This window comes from Larus michahellis, chromosome 1, assembly GCF_964199755.1.
Source record: "Larus michahellis chromosome 1, bLarMic1.1, whole genome shotgun sequence".
In the NCBI taxonomy this organism is placed as follows: Eukaryota; Metazoa; Chordata; class Aves; order Charadriiformes; family Laridae; genus Larus; species Larus michahellis.
Window position 1 is genome coordinate 121,535,711 of NC_133896.1, and position 20,210 is coordinate 121,555,920.

The window sequence follows — 20,210 nt, forward strand, 5'->3', positions numbered from 1 at the left end:
CCCAAATGACCTCACTTGGTGGTGGGGCAGGGCATGGCTGGGGTTCCTAGGTGAGAAGCTGAGGCCTCTCTTGATGGGGCAGGCTTGAGATTTCCTAGATTTAAAGTTTTTTTTACTCTCAAGATTTGCCTTCCTTCCTACTGCCCCTTGAGCCAGAACACGGTGGCGCTGCTCTCTCCTCCCCTGCCTCCCTTTTTTCTGAGGGCAGACAGGGCCAAGCGACGAGGGCTTCAACACCTTGGGTACAAACTTGGTGTGAGCTCGGCTCTCTTTAAAGCCACCCCATATATTGGTGACTCTGATGTACATGTGAGGGAAGGGGGTACCCCTGGAGGGATGTGTCTCTCCTGTGGAATAAATAAATACTGCCCAAACAGACCTGACGTACACCAGGCTCTCCCAACACCCCTCTTTGGTGGATGCAGGTGGCTGTAGGCTCCCATCACAGCTCCGGCTGGCCGCCGGTGTCGGATGTGCTGCTGACAGAGGGTATCAGTGTCACTGACCTTGATGGGCGCCTGGCAAGTACAACACCAAGGCTGTGCCCGGAGCACCCGCTGGCTGGCAAACGTTTGCCCAGAAGCTCCCTCACCAGCAGCACCCCAGCATCAAGGCCGGCCATCTTCCAGTTGTGCCACGGTCCCTCCAACCCTGCTGCCCCTCGGGTGCCCACACCCATCGCGCTGCGGCTGGGTCCCATCCACCTGCGCTCTGGCCGACAGGCGCAGAGACCCCCCCAAGGGCCCTGGAAGGTTCTGGAAGAGCCCAGGGGGTGCCCCACACGTGCGGCCTTGCCCTGCCGCCCGCTGCCGGCGCCGGCCCACCCAGGTGCGTGAGGACGAGGGCCGCTGCCGTGGGCGGCTGGCAGCCAGGCGCAGGCCGCCCCCCCGCGCCGTGTGCGGTCTCGGGTGGTGTGTGTGTGTGTGTGTGTGTGTGTGTGTGTGTGAGCGGAGGGGGGGGGGGGGGGAGCGAGGGGGCGGACTCAGTGGAAATTTCCACTCCCTGCAGCAGCCACAGCCGCCGCGGCGGCGGCGGCGGGAAGGAGGAAGGCGGGCGCAGGCCCTGAGCCGCCGCAGGGTTGGGGTGGGGGGGGGAGGCGGCGCCCGCGGCGCGGCCCGCCCGGCCTGGGCCCGCTCCCCGGCGGCGGGCATCCCCCTACCGCTGCCCTCCTTCCCCCCCCACCCTCTCCCCGGGCCGGGGCGGTGGGGCAGCCCCCAGGCGGGCGGCGGCCCCCCGGCGGGCAGGCGTGTGCGCGGCGGAGGCGGCGCTTGTGGCGGGCAGGGGGCGGCGCGGCCGAGCCTGCGCAGCTGCCGGCGCCCTTTAAGCCGCGCCGTCCGCCCGCCCGCCTGGCTGTCTGTGCAGCCCGGGAGCAGCGCGGGCAGGAGCCGCAGCCAGGACCGCCGGGGACGCACTCTTCTTCCTTCGGTCATTCCCCCCTCCCCACTTCTCTCCGGCATCGCCGCCCCCTTCTCCCCACCCTCTGCCCCGCCGCATCCCTGCTCTTCCCGCCACAGCCGAGCTCTAAGATGCCCCGCTATGAACTGGCTTTGATCCTGAAAGCCATGCAGAGGGTGAGTGTGGGAGGGGAGACGGGAGGGAGGGAGCCAGGTGGGACCTGACAGACCCCTACCTTCAGCCTTTGGTGCCCCCTCCTCGCTTTCCCCTCGCCGTGTGCTGGCCGCCGCACGCCCCGGCCGGCCCCTTCCCCTGGGGGCGAGCCCTGCCCGCCCTCCCCGCCGCGCCGGGCAGCGGGGTTGCGCAGCGTGCTTCAGGCTCTCCCCCGTGCCTCTCTCTGCCGTCTCTCCCCTTACTCGTTTCTTTTTCTTTTTTTCTTTCTTTCCCTCCTCTGCTCCTTTGGAGAGTTTGCTTAGTTGCTCCCCTGGAGCCGCAGTCCCCTCCACTCCCCCCCCCCTCCCCCCACTCCCCTTCGTTCCGCAGGTAAGCAGATCCCACACTTAGCGAAATAGATGCGTTTTTCCTTTTCTTACCGCCCCCGCCACCCCTTCCCCACCCCTTGCCTGGTGCAAGTGAACTTAGCCCTTTCCTTGCCCCTGTACATTGGTGCCTCTCTTCCTCTGCAGCACCAGCGCTTTGCATCGCCATGTGCTTCACACTCCACCCCACACCCCCCTCCCCAGCACCTGCTGTGTCTTGGCTGGGTACCTTGCTAGGTCGCAGCAACCACCAGTCTAGGTCCCCTCGCCTCTGGGAGGCCTTGGGGTGAGCCCTGGCAGGGGAAAGCAAGGACTGGCTTCGGCAAGCTTCCTCTCCCTCCCGGGGTGCCAGCTCCCCTGCCTTGCAGGCCCCCCTCTCTACCAGGGAAGTCGCAAGAATATATATTCTTTAATTACTTTCTTCCCCTGCCGTTGCTAACACCAGTTGAGCTCTGCTGATACGGCTGGCCGTATCACCCACGGGAAGGGTTGCTAGCCGTTGCCGCTGTTTTTGGCGGCGTGATGATAAGCCGTGGCGTGAGTGAGTGAGGTTATATGATGCTCTTTCTATTTTACAAGGGCTTAATCAGTGGGGGGGTGTGCGCGTACTTGTGCGTAAAAATAATAATAAAATAGAAACATCTCTGTGTAGGTGGGACCCTTTATTTGGAAAATAATAGTTGATACTGGCCCTTCTCTAGTACCTTCTATAGCCTTTGTTTATCTGCTACTTTCCAGCTTAATATGCAGTGCTGGTCTTGGAATGTAGCAGCACGTCTGCTAGGCTGTAACCCTTGTGATCTGACCCAGTGTGGACATGCTTGCTCTTGCATTTAACCTTCATTTAAATGATCATGTATATTTGTCATAGACTAGCAGGAAGCTAAATAGCATTGCTGTGTTTCTTTTGTAGTTACGGGAGCATGTTTTCATGTATTACATGTGCCGCATATACTAGTACATTTCCATTCATTTTACATGTACCATCCACATGTCAGGGTTGGCTTTTTTTTTTTTTGACTTGGCTTAACTGCGGAAGCTGTAGTAGACTTCTCAGGTGAGTCCTCTAGTGGAGAAATATGGCAACAGGGAAAAAAATCTGGTGACATTGCTGCACCACCTTACAGAGCAGCATTTGCTCTGACAAAACACACTGCTTCTGGACTTGGGTTGTCAACATGTGATTTTTATTTATTTATTTATTTTTCCCACAACCCTTCCCATCAGTGTATAAGCCATAGGTAAAGTGATGAGATGCTTTTTATGTATACATGCTGTTAATGTGGGAGTTGCATTATGCTGTGCAGGCACTATGAATGCAGAGCAGGACAGAAAGCATAGCAAATCTGACATAACACTGAGACACGAATAAATTGACTATTCTGAAAGGATGCCATGGAGTGCTGTCTGGTGGAAAGGATCTTTGGTTCCTAGGATGTGAGCACAGAGACGCAGGGATAAGCTTTTCGCTGTAAGATGCTTCTAATGAGCATCAATGCACTTTAGATTTAACATCTGCAACCTTTTCCTCTTTGAAGTTTGACTCTCTAGTATATTCTTTCCTAATAGGTGTATCTTAAGGATTTTATTAGCTCTGTGATTATGTTAAAACACTTAAGTTTTGATTCAGGTGCACTGCTGTTTATAACCTACCCTTGTTGTAACTCTAAAATTTAGAGAGTCTGTCTCTAGATGCTGGGTTTTTGTTTGTGTTGACAGTACACCAGACCTGTGCGCTTTTTTTGAGTTCCAGTATCTTGCTGCTGCCTTTCTTTTGTAATGAGAACACTTGAAAAAAATTTCTGTAGTGGTTATATGCTACGTGGTCCTGCTGAATCCTGGCAAAGGGTTTGCTCTAATGACCCCCATAGCGGTGCACAATCTTGACTGTAATAATAACTTAAATTAGTCAAAACATGGACATCTGAGTATGGGGCTAATAAAACAGTCTGAAATAATGGAGTGACTACATAACTCCTTCCTGTAGAAGTTGGAGAGATCATATACGGTCCTGAATAAATTATTTTGCTTCTTAACACTAGTGCTTCCTGATGAAGCTGCCCTGGACAGGTGTTCACTGTCTTACAGTGTCAGTCCATCTGTGTGGTGGCTGCATGCTCCGGTGCCTGCTTTAGTCTGAGACCTGAGCAAGTGCTGAATCTTCTCTTGTTGTCTGTGGCATCCTTCTCATCTCTGACAGCTCCCCTGCCTTGCCAAGAAAAAAAAAAAGCGCCCCTGCCGCCTGGCTTTCTTGTGCTTTAAGGCTGTCATTAACTCCTGTGAGCTCCGTGGCAGCTTCAGTGCAAACCTTCTCAAAGCTACAGTCCTGTAGACTTTCACGGCTCTCTTTGAAGGCAAACTTCATGATTCTGTGGGTTTCTCCCCACCCACAATTATTTTTAATAGTTAAGTTGGCATTTTCATAGATCTAGGCAGAATAAATCCCTCAGATTCATTTTTGTTGCTTTAAACTCTGTTACTCCCTAGCACTGCTTGTGATCAAATCAGGGATCCCTCCTCGTTCTTTTCTTGCATGTGGCTTCTGTTGTGAACCATGGACTCGGTTGTGCAGCTGGTCTCCTCCCTCTCCAGCTAGCCTGGACATGGTTACAGGGTGAGCATGACCCCTCAGTCCTGGTTGGTGCTCCCATGTCCCCTTGCTTCCTGGCAGACCTCCTCAGAGCCTCTTCAGCTTTCATTTTGTGTCTTAAAAATGCAACACCCAAGATCTTGGGGGGAGGGAGGGAGTGGATGGGCAAGGGGGAAAACTTTTACTTTCAGACTTTGTCAGCAGTTGTCTGCATGTACTTTTCACAAAAGTTCCTGACTTCCTTCTGAAGTCAAAGCTGAGCAGTCATTCTCTGTCCTGTTTTGTAGGTAATGTATGATCAGGTAATTGACTTGCACTAGAAATACTGTATTTGTAAATTGCCTGTGGACAGAGTCCTTGACCAGCAGAGATCCCAGTCAGTTTCTTTTAGGAAAACAATAATAAAAAACCCCAAAAGAACCGCCAAAATAAACAAAAACCTACTTCTCTGTGGCATCGCCATGTTTGAAGCGTAACCACAGTGAGGGACTTGGACTCGTGTTACTCTTGTGCGTGAGTGTATGGAGGAGATGCTTTGGGAAAAGTAAGGTATGAGGCCAGTGAAATGACTGGAACTTAGGGTGGAAATAATGAATTTTGCCCATGTATGTGGCTTTCTAGACTCCAACATGCAAATAACAAATAGTACGGTGAGCTTGGGGAGTTTGATGTCAGACTTGTTATCAGTAGTGTACAGATGTAGGTAAATGACGTGTTGCCTACACTCAAGAGCCCGAGTCAAAGACTGCAGTTGTGGTGAAGGTAGAGGTGCAAAATGAAGACACAGCTGTTCATGCTCTAAACTTTACTATTCATAGCAAAAGATGAATTCCTGATTATTTCTAATGTTCTCCCAGGAGAGTCATCTTCGGCTTTCAGCGAGAGGGATTATGGCAGAGCAGGACCTTCAGCAGGAAAGGGTAGTGACCCGCTAGTGAGTTAGCAGGAGTTGTGGCTTGCTGGAGAAAGGAGAGCTCTTCAGGGAGGCTTCCTTTTCCTACCCCTCTTGTCCCTCCAAAACTCCCTTGAGAGCCCGGGGAAGGAAGTTGGGGGGGAAAGGGAAGGAAGAGCTGGAAATGGCTTCCTATTGCTCTGATGCTGTTTTGCAGACTGACCACAGGGCGGCAATGCGAGACACCCTCCAAGGAAAATTGGCAGCTTGGGGAGCCTAGGACAGACAGAGGAGGTGGCGGTATTCCCATGCTGCTCTTGCTGCTGCTTGACTCTTGCGAGCTGGGACACCTGTCTTCGACAAAAGAGCTTTGTAACTGGAACTGAAGTGAATGGACAGTTTGAAAGTACTTTATTTTACTTAAAATGAGGAAGCACATCAATATTTTATTAGCAGCATACTCTTCTGAAACCTAATTACCTTGTTTCAGCAAATACTCGGACTAGGGGACCATTCCACCCACCTCTGCAATACTGGAGTGAATCTGAGCTCTCAGTTTGACTGGCATGTTTGCGCAACATAACTTACCTTTGGTGTGTTTTTGTTGCCTTTGGAGTGGGTTGCCATGTTTCAAAAATTCCCTGCCTGCTGTGGGGATCGCTGGCTGTTTTAGGAAAGCCAAAGTAATGGGCAGCAGTGTTGCTCGACATCTTGACTGTTACACTTAATTGCTGTGGAGGCAGCTGCAGCAACTGGGCTTTTGATATCTTAGTTGCTAGGAAGAAGGAGGGGAGAATGAAGAGGGCAGTAAGCAGGCAGATACTGGTTTTATTTTCTTCCCTTTCTGGTGAACCTACCCGTTCTTACATTTGAATTGTACATCTTCCCTGCCTCCCTCCCCTACTTAGCAGGTTAAGATTACGCAAAAGGTTTCCTCCATTTCCTTTGACTTTTTTAGTGTATTGAAACAGGCTGTTCTTCACAGTATTCTGCCTAGCAGGGAAGGACCCTTGTGTTGGGGGTGGTGCTGGAACAAAGACCAAAGAGTTGAAACTAAAAGGCAAGATTAGAAAACTACAAGATCTAGCATTGTCTCTCCTATAGGAGTCAGCCTTTCTTTTTCTGCCTTAAGCGTTTCCATAAGAGTAACACTTTTCAATCTGAAGATTTAGGAGTGGTCCTCTTCCGAGTTTCTGCCAAGTGTGGGATATGTGCCTGGCTTGGGTGTGGGGGGAGGTAGGGGATTATTCTCTTTTACAGAAGAGTTTAAGCTTTTTTCATAGCAGATAGTTGTTAGCTAGGTGGATTTGGTAAAGTTGTCCAAAGCGAGTACTAAGTTGATGGCAAGAGTAAGGGACTCGAAAGCCTCTTGGTTTGCACAGGCTTCTGCAGTGTATCGAGTGATGTGCTTAAGTGAGTGTATGTAATGGGATGCCCTGGTTAACTTGGCCACTCTAGTTCCCTAAGCTGTAGAGCTGCAAGCCTGAGTGCTGAGGCAGGACTGTGGGCAGGCCCTTGTGTCCATGCTGAGACTGGCAGACCTCAGTGGGATTTGGCTATCCCCTCTTCAGTGGCTGGGAATGGCGGCTTAACCTTTAAGATATGACTTCTGCTCTTCACCCCTGTTACTGACTTAGCAATGTGCGCTTCTCTCTTGACTGTGTATCCCTTCTCATTTGTTCACTGTGTGTACGTATACATGTGTCTGCATCATGTATATAAAGAGGGAAATGCTTGTACAACTTCAGCATAAGAGCAGATTGTCTATCCTTTGACTGTTGAAAAAAGAAGAAAGGAGAACCTGTTGTGATTAAAATAGCATTATTACTCTCGGTTGGTGTAAAAACCCTCAAAAGTGACCAAATCTTTTAAAGATGTCCATTCTATCACTTAGAATAAGCTGTTAAGTTATTTCAAGTATGAAAGTGTGTATATGTTTGCTTTCTTCTAATACATCGTACATACCATATTTTGTAATAATGGAAGTTCTTTCTTTCTTCACATGTTCTATCAGGAGCTGATTTCTCCAATTGCCTTGTTCCAGAGCCATAATGCTGGCAATTTCCACCCAAAAATGACTTTGGTGGTTCTTGGTTATTGATCAAGTAACTTTGCCTTTTGTCAGATTCCAGCCAGAGCAGGCTGCTAATTCTTTGAGCCACAGCTGCCCAGACCTCCTGTGCTACAAGTCTGTGGCAATGTAAGAGTTACTTAGGTGGAAGCACTTGATTGATAGAGCTGCATATACCAGCCTCTGTGCTGCTTATCCAAGGGCAGCAGAAACCACTGGGCACCAGGTTGTTCCCTTCAAAACCGCCTGCCCAGTGCACCAGCAGGAATATGTCGGGTGTGCAATCTGTAGAAGAGCTGATTAGAAGGTGAAAGGGGTGAAAAACAAAAGGGAGGACACATGGGCAAAATATAACTAGTTACGGAGAAGTGGGACAGGAAAGATGGGAAGTAAAAGTATGGAAAATAAGGCAAGATCTGTGTAAATGAAGGACCTGTACTGTGGGAGCACTAGTGCAGATACCGGTGCTGGAAATGAGGTACTGCAGAAATGCATCGCTCCTGATGGGATGAGGGGAGGGAAACAAGCAGGTGGTGTAAAGGAAGGGTCATGAACCCTAGAAATATGAATGTGAGGAACTACATAGGGACTATTTTTCTGCTATTTCTCACATATTTGTTTAATTCTGGTTTGTCCACTTGCAAGCCAGTCTTTATGCTTCAGTTGTGCAGACATCTAAGGAATAATAATTAAAAGCAAAGGTACATACAGAGCATGGATATGGGAGGGGTAGGGGTTTGGTGGAGTTGAGGTGTGTGTGTTTCAGACTAGTAAAAAAAGAAATCAATGTTTGGTAGCTGTTAATATAGGTAATTACAAAGCTTGATGTAGAATAGCACTACTTGTTTTATATCTAAGATAACTTTATTTAAGCTTTGTTTTAGTGTCTTAAAATCCCTAAGAAGTATCAGAAATCTCACAAGAGCACCTGGGAGAGTACAAAGCTTGGAGGGCCTCAAACTTAAATTCTAGGATTATGTATGGCCTGGAAACTTCTGTCTCACCTTTCAGTAAAACTTATGATGCTTTATGTTCTTGGAAAGATTGTGGGCAGCCATAAATGTGATGGGAACTTGGGGAAGTCCTAAATAAGCTCAACGAGTCTGGTTTTATTTTTTTTCTTACCCCTAGAGATTCTAGGAAGAATTTCTCCCTAGTGTTTTCCCCAGTTGCATGGTCACTGACAATTACACTACTCCTTTCTCCTTCCCCAAGTAACTTCTGAAGTCTGTAGTCTCCTAGCCAAGATCCTCTTCAAATGGGGAGAACCAGCACGTTCTTCTAGGGTAGGAGTATGCCAGTTACATCAGTTACTAGTGAATGGTGATAACCACCAACTGGATCACATCATTATATCTTTCAGTTAAAGAAAAGGGTCATCTTCAGTAGTGGTGGAGATTTTACAACACTTCCTGATGGTGTGCTTCTAATAGAGTGATAAAATTTGTCCTCTATGTCCAGAAAACTTGATTATGTGGTCCCAGATCCTCTATAGAAATCAAGTACATGCATGTTTATTATGCTTTGTTTTACCGATTCTCTTACTGTTGCTTGTAGCGACTAAGAACTTCATCAGACTAACTTCAGTAAATAGTACTTGCCAGCAGTGGTGAAAATGTTTGTGCTTCTGAACTTTAGGTTGCCACAAAAAAGAATTTGAGTCTTCAGGCTGTGTCCCTCTGCAGCTTCCAACTTAGTATGTCAGCTGACGTCTTGACACACTTACCTGGCAGGAAAAATTCTGCCTGATGCTGCGTGATGCCAGAATCTTCTAATTTTTGCCATCTCTTGGAGGAGACACCGTGTCCCACCTCCATTAAAATGGCTTGCTTTCCCTCTTTGCCCTGTTGTGCTCTTAGTTACTGTTGACCACGTGCCTTCTCAGTACCCTCCTTCCTCTTCTGCTTCCAGTTCCTGTGTAGAAGGAAGAATGTCATCTGTCTGCAGTTTCAAAGAAAAACATCATTTCCTTGCTGAGGGATGGAGCTGCTTGTCGTGAGAACCTGTCTTTGCACATTTGAGCCTCTGATAGACGTCGCCTTGAGTTATGGAAGAGGCAGGAATGGTTCAGTTCATTTGCCAGGGAAGAGTGGCCCAGTTACTCTGTGGTGCTGAGCAGCAGCTGTACTTGCCCCTCTCTTCAGAGAACCCAGATAACATCTGTTGCCCATGTAAACATCATCCTGCTCTTTGAGCTGAGGAGGGAAAAAGGAAGTACTTACCTACATATTTTCTTTAGACTAGCAGCCAGTTTAACTCAAACTGATGAGCTAGTCTTTCTTAAGAACTGAGCAAGATGACTACAGTATGCCTAGGTAGGCACAGAGGAGGTGGTCCTTTCTGGTATCTATTTTGACAAATAAAAAGGAACTTTATACCTCTTCCCTTCTGTTGTTGTCCACTCCCCCTCCCCCCCCCCCAAGCTGTTAGCAATTTTCAGAAGAACATCGAAGCAAATAATCTGCTGTTCCTGACAGAGCGCTGGGGACTGAGTCATGGGGAGAGAAACCATCCAAATGCGAATGCCACAGGCAGTGGCACAAAGTGGCTTGCTGAGGCGCTGATGATGATGTGGGTTTCGGGAAATAAGCGACCTTCCTCTTGCTTTGCAATTCAGCAGTACTGTAGCTTCTGTTGTGTTTACAGGGTGCTGAATGAGCACTGCAATAAACTGCATCCTCTTTCTTCTGCTCTTCCCATTGCACCTCCCTGCCCCTTTCCCACCCCCCCCAGTCAGTGACTTGATAGGTTGTATAGGGATATACACTTGGTATTGGGGGGAAGAATGATCAAAAACACAACTAAATTGATCTGCTTCTCTAACACTGTCATTCACAGTGCCCTTCAGCTTCAGTTGGCCTTCAGTTCTCTAGTTACTGGTTCTGTAATAGTCCACAGTAGCATTACACTTCTGACTAGCAAATGCAGCGTAGTTCTCTGTTTCTTCTGCTGAACTGCATGCTGTGAGGTTACTTATTTTTCTCGTGTCTCCTTCAGCAGTCCTTTAGAAAAGAATCGAGAAGAATGTATTGCGGAGCAAGCTTCTCTTTCTGATGCAGCAGTAAAATGAAGACCAGAACTGGATCGATTCCTGAAACCCCAGACAAAAAAAAATGCATTATGTGTTCATAACAACTCCTTTGAGTGACTGACTTGAACCTTGCACCTCAATTGGACTTTTATGGTAGTGATGATTATAGAGTTGCCTCTGCGGCACCTGTGTTCTCCAAGGCCGGCAGAAGTGTTGATGCGGTACTACTTTGGGGCAGCAGAGCACGTGTGGCAAACAGGTTAGTCAGGTCGCTGCTGGTTCAGGTAACTTGTGAATGTGGTACTCTCTTACTACAGCCTGTTTAGCTGCTGGGAATGCCAGCCCAGGCCTTAACTGAAGTTATTTATTAGATGCTACAGGTCACCTTCTGCCTCCGAGCTTTCCTGCTGCCAACGATGTACCCTGTTTGTCTCAGGTGGGATTCCTGCCCGGCTCCTCTGCCCCATCTCCTGGTTTATGAAGGAGAGTCCTGAAACTGCGGTCATGGATATTTAGGCTCTGTTGAGCAGATGGCAAGGATAGCCCCTGCTTTCTCAAGGGCATGTAATACATAAAGATAAGTTGCTGTGTATCAGTCATTCTATGAAGAACATTTGTGCTGCTTTTTTTTTTGTGTTCTAGAGTGCTGCAATAAATGGAATGAAGCTCTTTCCTCCTTTTTTTTTTTTTTTCTGAGAGATAGGCTACCTCAGCCAACATTGTGTTTACTGTGGAGCAGTGGACAGGTAGGAACTCACTTGTGTGTCCATAGCAGGTAGCCTGCAGTGTGAGCAGGCCAGACAACACACTCAAGGGGTTGAATGTTGTACAGGCCCGCTCAAGGCATGAGACTTTTATTCTTTCTTTTTTTTTTTTTTTTGGGGGAGAGAGATTGTTAATGCTTGCCATGTAGGTGTTGAACCCAGCAATCTAAGTACGTTTCTTTCATGCGAGCTGTTCAGTAGGTAAAAGGTTACTGGTATGAGTTAACATACCCCTGCTTGAAGAAGGTGGGAGTGGAGGAGAAAAACACTGTTTCTAAGAAAGAACCTCAAAACTACTTTGAAGTCTTTGAACAAAGTTCAGTATGTACTTAATTTGGTAACAAATGTTAGCAGTGGATGCTCCCGTGTGACCTGGGCATCTGCATCCTCAAATAACCCTTAAAACGTTGGTCATTGGGACTGATTCTTGAACTGCAAGAGAAAAGGGAAGTCAACTGGGAAACTTCCCCATCTACTGAGAAGAGAAGTAGACTGAGCAGAAAACAAATAGTTGCTTTAGGGCTGGCGCAGTTTGATTCTGGCATGTTTGAAGACCCATCTTATTAGAAAAGCACTGTGGAGAAAGTTTTCCTTTAACAATCATACAAATTTCTCCTAAAAATCCCACCCTAAATCTGCTTCACATTATCTAATGTCTCTTCAGGGAATTGCTTGAGACTTTTTTTTTTTGAAAGGACAGGCTGCCTGTTGGAGAGACATATGCATTGTTTCACCAAAGCTGTAGCCCTCTATCTTCAGACAAGAGGGAAGCACATTGTTTTGTGCCTTTGATATGATCCAGCCAGAAAACAGCCTTAGGGGGGAAAAAAATTCACAGTCCTTGGCAGCAGTGCTGTCTTTCTGTCTCTTTTTTATTTTTTTTGTCAGTGCCACAATGTGTGCTGTTCTAATAACTTGAGATTAAACTCGCATGGGGCGTCTCAAAAGTCCTTCTTAAGACTTGAGGTCATAACTTGCTGAAAGTTCAGAGGGACGAGTCTCATTTTCGTAATGAAAAAACTTTCAGGGTTATTTTAGAATTAGGTCTAATAAGAAACTGGTACAAGAAGCTACTTTAGTACAGTAATTTAGTGACAGTGCAGCAAATTTGTACCGGCTACTGAAAACTTTCCACCTTCCTGCTCAAGTAAGCTGAACCCTGCAAAATTCAGATGTTGATTACAAAGGTGATGGTTCAGGTCTCTGTAGACTGATAATTTCAAATGCATGGTCTGGCTGTACCTTCCAATGTAAAATGCCCAAGAAACTTCACGTATTGTTTATTTTGATTAGAATGAGCCCAGAGTAGTTTGGCAAGTATCCTAATTGAGAAATGTCACAATTTATTCAAGGGCAGCTGCATCTTCTACTTACACACCTCTCAGAGGGATTGAACATGCTTGTAATAGTCATACTATGAGCTGGGTACCTCTTGTATCAAATAGACCTAGTTTTAACAAATATTTCTGTGATTTATGCATATTACTGTACAGTATAGTTTTGCAAGGTCATTGATTAACCTACAGGGAAGATGTTGGGAGGTGAACTAAAGTTCAAGTCTAACATATTTTAGCAACAGAGCAGGACAACAGAAGAGGGAAAATAATTGTTTATTACTATTTCTTTAGCTTGCCCATTATTCTAATTTTCTGTATAGTAGTAGCTCTTTTCACTGTGTCTCAGTAAAATCTCTTCTTCCCCTTTCCTTTAACATTTATACCAAAACTATAAATATTTTTAATGTAGTTTCACTTGAAAATTTAGCTGAATGTAGCACTATTAAAGTGTTACTGAGAAGCGCTTAAAACTAAGAATAGTACATTATACTTGTATCTGATGGCATCATATGATCTGAAGTGTTTATAATTTTGTGTCGGATTAAACTAATAGACTATTTAACTTTCACTGCATTTGCGGGTGGGGATAAATATGAATTCTTCTGTAGAAGAATTTCACATACATCTGTGGATTGAGGCTTATGAGCATGATAAATTTAGCACACTACTGTAATCAGTTCATTTTGTGCCATGTCTCTGTAGTCTCATCATTGGCTATAACTCCAGCAGAATGAATATCTGTATTCTCCTGTGGGTTTGTGGTGGTGGTGGGGAACCCTTGTTATCTTGTTTGATTCTGAACTACTCATGAAAAACAGCTGCTGGTACGAATAATGTGATTGTGAATTTCTCCTTAAGGCTGAAGCTGTGGTTTGGCGTAGGCTTTTTCTTAAAAATACATCTGCCTTAATGAGAAATGGACATTCTTACATCAGCACTGTTGCTGCCTTCCGTGATGCACAAAGTAAGGCAGAGGGGGGAGTGTGTGCATTTTCAACCTTAATAAAATTTTTTGTTATGGTCTATCTGAGAATTTTTAATGTTTTTATTTACTTTTTTTTTAAGCAAAATGAATATGCTACAGCAATGCTAAACAGGCAACCACCCAAATACTAGAATGTTATCTGGGTGTTTGTATTAATCATAGATGAATTGATAGGAAAATGTGAGCTTCAGTGTAGTGCCAGAACACTTCTGCAAATTAAGTGGATTGGGGAATGCCTGAAGCCAATGCTTATGACTTCTAAGGCTGGTAAACCTTATGGTCAGAACAAAGATCCAATGTTTTTTGTGCCTTTTCTAGTGGGTGGGAAAGAGGAACAGAGCCAGACCCTGTTCCTTACTCTTCCGTAATCATCTTGAATACTAAAGATTTGTGTTCTGATCTTTAGACTAACCTGGTTCTTTGCTTTGATCTTCTTTTCCCTTGCTATGCCCGTTTAGTGTAGGAAGTAGCAGAATCTACATCCAGCATTCTCTAAACCCGTTAAATGATTTTGGGTGGGTATAGGTAAGTGATGCCTCTCAGGGCATTAAATAGGAGATAGGAGCATCCTACCTCCATGGCAGAGGTAGGAGCCACCGAGCAGCTCTTCGGTGCCCCTTCCTTTCCCACCTGTCCAGCTCCCTTCCAGCAAGTCTTTTTATTATCCCCTTCCCTCCACTTTGAGCGCTTCAATCCTGCTTGCCTAAATGAGTGCCTGTTTCCTGATGTGCTTTGGTAGAATTGAGTGTGACGGGGGGTTCGGGAACAGAATGACAGGATATGCTTTGCCTCAAAACCTTCTGCCTCTGATGTTAACATGATCCTCTTCATGCTTGGATGCAAGTGAATGGTGCAGGGAACAGCACTTCCTGGCATCCTAGTAACATTGCTACCAAAGTCCATCCAGTTCTCCCTCCTGTGCCTAGAGTGCTCCCAAAAAATCCTGAAACTGTGCGGGTATGGGTATCAAAAGGCACATGGCAGACAGAATTACCCTAGAGCTCGATGTCCAGCATAGTTTTGCTTTTGTAACTTGGTTGAATGGGAATTTTTCTTCACTTAGATTACATGGGAGATGTATGAAGAGCTTTCAGAGTAAAATGTAACCTTGTGATCATCTGTACCCCAGACAGGTGCAAGCTTGTCTAAAACCTGCAGAATAACTTGGTTCTCCAGCTGGTCTTAAATTTATGTTGTTTCTAAACAGTGTTGTGACTTCACTTTGATTTTTAGCTCTAGCAGTCAGCTGGTGTCTCAAGTGCATGCATGTGACGTCACGATCTATCAAGATTTGTGGGGTGCAGTGCTAAAGCAATAGAGGAAATGACTAGCCAGGTTAACACTCCTTAGTGGTTGCTTTCCCCTACCACCCCTAAGATTGCTTGAAAAAGGAAGGCCTGTTTAGTGGCTTGAGAAGTAGAGTTGTGAGAGACTAAAGAAAAAATGTATTTCTGTTCCTTCCCTTGTTCTGGGGAATCTGGGTCGTTTAATACTCTAGGATTGCTGCGTCTCTTAAGGTACTTGAAAGTCGACTTTAACGTTTACAGTAGGCATTACTACTTAGTTGTACAAATATTTAATTATGTGTATTATGGATTGCATAAATAAAGCAGGATATATAAGGGGGAAAAAATCTGTGGTGTTCAGTCATTGTTTTGCTAGACTTCAAATTTTTTCTCATTACTTCATGAAATCCTTCTCTAATTCAATCTTTGTCTTTTGTCTTTGCTGCCTTGCAGGGTTGGTACAGTAGGCCTCACTAAACTTAGCTGCAACTAAGAATTTCTCCTACATCAACTGAGTTAAGGCTGATGCTCTTGTGGAATGTGGATTAAAAGTGCGTGCTAAGTTCCAAATTTCCATTTGAGAAGCGGAGAAAGTAAATGTACCACAACCACCAGCATCAGGACAGCAAACCAAGGGACAAAGAATTTGATCCACAGTGTTGATATATGTTAACTGGTTCACGTGTTGCTTAAAAGACGTTTGCTGGGGGGCGAGAAGTGGACGTCAGCTGTGCGAAGTCATTTTGTTTACAAAAATGAGGGCTTCTTTGGAAACAGCAGACATTGCCATTGTGGCGCTGTACTTCGTGCTTGTAATGTGCATAGGTTTCTTTGCCATGTGGAAATACAATCGGAGCACCGTAAGTGGCTACTTTTTGGCAGGGCGTTCTATGACCTGGGTAGCTATTGGTGCATCTTTATTTGTGAGCAATATTGGAAGTGAACATTTCATTGGGCTCGCAGGATCTGGAGCGGCGAGTGGATTTGCAGTAGGTGCATGGGAATTCAACGCCTTAATGCTTTTGCAGCTTTTAGGATGGGTCTTCGTCCCAGTCTACATCCGGTCGGGAGTATACACCATGCCTGAATACTTGTCCAAGCGTTTTGGAGGGCATAGAATTCAAATATATTTTGCAGCATTGTCTCTAATTCTTTATATCTTCACCAAACTCTCAGTTGACTTGTATTCAGGGGCACTTTTTATTCAAGAATCGCTAGGTTGGAACCTCTATTTGTCAGTTATCCTCCTTATTGGAATGACTGCACTGTTGACTGTGACTGGAGGTCTTGTGGCTGTCATCTACACAGACACCCTTCAAGCTCTGCTTATGATTATTGGTGCCCTCACACTTATGATCATAAGTATTACGGAGGTTGGTGGGTTTGAAGAAGTTAAAAGAAGGTACATGTTAGCGTCACCAAATATTACGTCTATCTTGTTAACCTACAACATTTCCAATACCAATTCCTGCAATGTCGACCCAAAGCCTGATGCTCTTAAAATGTTGCGTGAGCCAACAGATGAAGATATTCCCTGGCCTGGATTTCTGTTGGGACAGACCCCAGCTTCTGTTTGGTACTGGTGTGCCGATCAAGTCATAGTTCAGAGAGTTTTAGCTGCAAAAAACATTGCTCATGCCAAAGGATCCACTCTGATGGCAGGCTTCTTAAAGCTGCTGCCGATGTTTATTATAGTTGTCCCAGGGATGATTTCACGAATACTGTTTGCAGATGATATCGCCTGCATTAATCCAGAACACTGTTTTCAAGTCTGCGGGAGCAGAGCTGGATGCTCTAACATTGCCTACCCACGTTTGGTGATGAAACTTGTGCCGGTTGGTCTGCGGGGACTGATGATGGCCGTGATGATCGCTGCACTGATGAGTGACTTGGACTCGATATTCAACAGTGCCAGCACCATATTCACACTTGATGTCTACAAGCTCATTCGGAAGAGCGCGACGTCTAGAGAACTGATGATTGTAGGAAGAGTCTTTGTTGCGTTCATGGTAGTTATAAGCATTGCCTGGGTCCCCATAATTGTAGAAATGCAAGGTGGTCAGATGTACCTTTATATTCAAGAGGTAGCAGACTATTTGACCCCACCAGTGGCTGCTCTGTTTCTTATGGGGATCTTTTGGAAGCGTTGCAATGAGCAGGGGGCTTTCTATGGTGGAATGGCCGGGTTTGTTCTTGGAGCGATACGATTGATACTGGCATTTATCTATCGCGCTCCGGAGTGTAACCAGCCGGATACTAGGCCAAGCTTTATCAAAAACATCCATTACATGTATGTTGCGACAGCTCTGTTCTGGATCACTGGGATTGTGACCTTTGTAGTAAGCCTCCTCACGCCTCCGCCTACGAAGGAGCAGGTTCGGACGACCACTTTCTGGGCCGTGAAAAACAGGAACATCAAAGAGAACGCCGCAAAGGGGGAGCTGTACAAAGTGCAAGAAAAGAGCATCCTCAAGTGCAATGAAAACACTAACCATATCATTCCAAATGGCAAATCCGAAGAAAATATTAAAAATATTAAGCCGGAGGATATCAATCTTCTGGTTACTTGCAGAGATGACAGCAACCCGGTGATTTCTGTGAGTCACTCTGAAGTTGAGACACCAGTTGATTGTTATTCAAACGGACAAGCTGCTTTGATGGGGGAGAAAAAGCACGAGGAAGAGACTGATGATAGAGAGAGACATTTGAAATTCATAGATTGGTTCTGTGGCTTTAAAAGTAAAAACATGAACAAGAGAGCTGTTCGGGAGATCGAGGAAGAGACTGTTTGTTTACAAATGCTGGAAGAGACTCCAAAAGTTAAACTATTACTAAATACTGGACTGGTCTGTGTCTGTTCGCTTGGAATATTCATGTTTGTCTATTTCTCTTTGTGAGTGAATAGTGAACTTTTAAGGGTATGGCTAAACATACAGAAGTTGGTACAGGTCTCTGGAGATTTTGTTTGTTTAGTGCTTTTTTTTTTTTTTTTTCTTTGCAAATAACACAACTGCAACCCAGGCATTGTTTACGCTATAATTGTAAGATCAACTCAACTTTAGCCTATTTAGAGACCATTTGAGACATGTTGTCCTATCTCTGCTGAAGGCAGAAGTGTCATGTGGTGTCTCTCTCTTTTTTTCACTTTTGTCCGTTTTTTTTTTTCCATTTTCAGTACTAACCTTTTATTTTTCCATGTATACATGTATAAATATACCAAAGGCAGGCAGGTGGCTGTGTTTGAAGTCAGGCAGTAACAGAGCTCAGTCAGCATTAAGGTGAAGATAACCGAATAATCATTTATCGATGTGTAAAATCTAAATGATTAAAGCTGTGTTGAAAGGTTGTTTGTTTTTTTTTTTGAATGTAGGGCTGTGATGCACATTGCTGTGTAGCCATTCTTTGTAACAGCTGTATTACCTTGGCCAAATTAGCACTCTTTAATTTTGCTCACGCTTCTAGGTTTTTTTTGGTTTCTCATTTCTCTTATGGCAACAACAGGAATATATTTTGTCTCGTAGCGCTTAAAACATGATAGCTGTTAGTAGCTTTATGTCTTTTTTTTCTCTGTAAGAAAGTTTTTGTTTTTTTGATTTTTATCCACTGTAAATTCCATTACTGAAAAGTTGCTGTATTTAAAAAAAAAAAAAAAAAAGGGAAAAAAACCCACACCACCAAACCCTGGAGATGACAAACTGGCAATGGAGGAGAAGGGGGGGAAAAAAGGAAAAAAAGGAAATACTCCTTATTTGTGTTTTGTAGTATATTGAAATAGAAGAGTATATATGTTATGTTCACCCTCTTCAGTCTCCAAACCTTGAGGACATAATTAGGATTAGCCTCTTTTTAGAGAAAAATATGTACGTAGGCTCTACCACATGGGAAAGAGACGTGTGAGACTTTGCATGTCTTCAGTTTGGTAAGTGCACTGAAAAATAACTCTTCTCCTCTGCTGTATACATCTAGAAGGAAATACTCTGCAGCCCCACCATTGCTGTGTAGCAAGTCTGTAAGGGGAGAAAAACAAGTGGGAAGACAAGAGGGAAGGGGGAGTGGGGGAGAGAGGTGGAAGTGGTCCTTATTTTTCAGAGTCCTTTTGCCTTGTGTCTTTTCCCACTTCCCCTTTCACCCTGTCAGACTTTTTTTTTTTTTTTGTAAGGAATGACTCCCGTGGGATTCTGTGTCAGGAGATAAGGAGCGTGTGCAGTTGTAATCTGTGTCGGCAATTGAGGTCTGCCCTTAAGATCCTTCAGGAAAAAAAAGTGAAACTTTTCCCAGGTGATCACAGATGATCAGTAGGTCTTGAGATGCTGAGGTTCTTTTCTCCCAAGGGATGGGTGCCTGAGGCAGGGATGAAGAGTTTCCAGGCATGGAGGACATGTCTGTGCAGCAGGTTGGTGGGAGCTTGGCAGACTGAAAGGTTGCAGAGCTCGCTTCCACGTCCCCCTTGGTAAAGCAGGAGAACATGTTGCCATCCTGGGTGCTCTCACCCTTAACGCTAAACCAAGTCAGGGTCTGTTTTGGGACACAGAGGCCAGCTGACAGTGTGTGGCTGCACTTGTAATAGTGAACTCCTTTCCCCTCCAGGACAAAGTGGTCATATCTAGGCTTCCCATGAAAATAATTCCTCCAGTTGTTTTTGATCCCGAACTCGTCTCAGGACTTGTTTGGGAGAGCACAAAGTGGCTAGGCCAAAAACGGTCTGAGGGACCATGCTGACAGTCCAACAGCATTGATTCAAGGGTCCAGCAATGTTTCCTTGGCACATAAACGAGAACCAAGCCCTACGGGTGAAACAGTTCTGTAGAGAGGAAATTTGGGTTAATCCTGCCTTTGACTGCTGGAGAAAGTTTGATTTCCAGTACAGTGGTGCTGTAAGCTGCAGGCCGTCCAAATACCTTTTAGTAGTATGATGTATAATACATATTTCCAGATAAAATTATCAACTTCCATTTTTGTGTGTGTTTTTTTTCCTTTTTCTGTTTGTTTATTTTGTTGTCTTCAAATCTGTTCATTCCGAGACTTTAAGCAGAGGCCAAGATGCCCCACCTTTCTCCACTTTGTTTAGATGTTGCTGCTGGAAAGTGGACTGCTCTTAACTGGAAATACAGTAACAAGTGTAGGAGCGGTGTTGCAATATATGTAGAAGAGGGGAGTTACCATACTTGAATCTTGATATTAGCACCAGTGTGACAAGATACATTTTCTTACAGTTTGTGTGGCTGGCTTTGAGAATAATATTTTAAATCGTTTTTAATGGTAAAATTGTAGTATGTGAAATGTGTTAATGGCATCTCAAGTTAAATCATTAGTGGGCTGA

At 45.2% G+C, this 20,210-nt stretch overlaps 2 protein-coding genes across 5 annotated transcripts in view; both read left to right on the top strand.

The window, feature by feature from the left end:
- The first annotated feature begins 419 nt into the window (after window positions 1-419).
- The window catches only part of MRPS6 (mitochondrial ribosomal protein S6), a 47,203-nt gene continuing 27,412 nt past the window's right edge, over window positions 420-20,210 (top strand). Inside the window, exons 1-2 of the mRNA XM_074572557.1 lie at window positions 420-828; window positions 1,009-1,571. Of these exons, the coding sequence (XP_074428658.1) occupies window positions 420-828; window positions 1,009-1,571 (972 nt within the window). The remainder of the gene's footprint in view (window positions 829-1,008; window positions 1,572-20,210) is intronic.
- On the top strand, window positions 1,432-18,236 carry SLC5A3 (solute carrier family 5 member 3). 4 transcript variants are annotated; one of them, XM_074601537.1, is made up of 4 exons: window positions 1,432-1,571; window positions 5,634-6,009; window positions 10,485-10,777; window positions 15,344-18,236. In XM_074601537.1, exon 4 carries the CDS (start codon window positions 15,646-15,648, stop codon window positions 17,785-17,787), a length of 2,142 nt encoding a protein of 713 aa, XP_074457638.1. In that variant the 5' UTR covers window positions 1,432-1,571; window positions 5,634-6,009; window positions 10,485-10,777; window positions 15,344-15,645; the 3' UTR covers window positions 17,788-18,236. The 4 variants fall into 4 exon arrangements, with proteins under 4 accessions (XP_074457638.1, XP_074457655.1, XP_074457630.1 ...); XM_074601554.1 differs by lacking the exon at window positions 10,485-10,777; XM_074601546.1 differs by lacking the exon at window positions 5,634-6,009 and having other exon boundaries at window positions 1,440-1,571; window positions 10,488-10,777.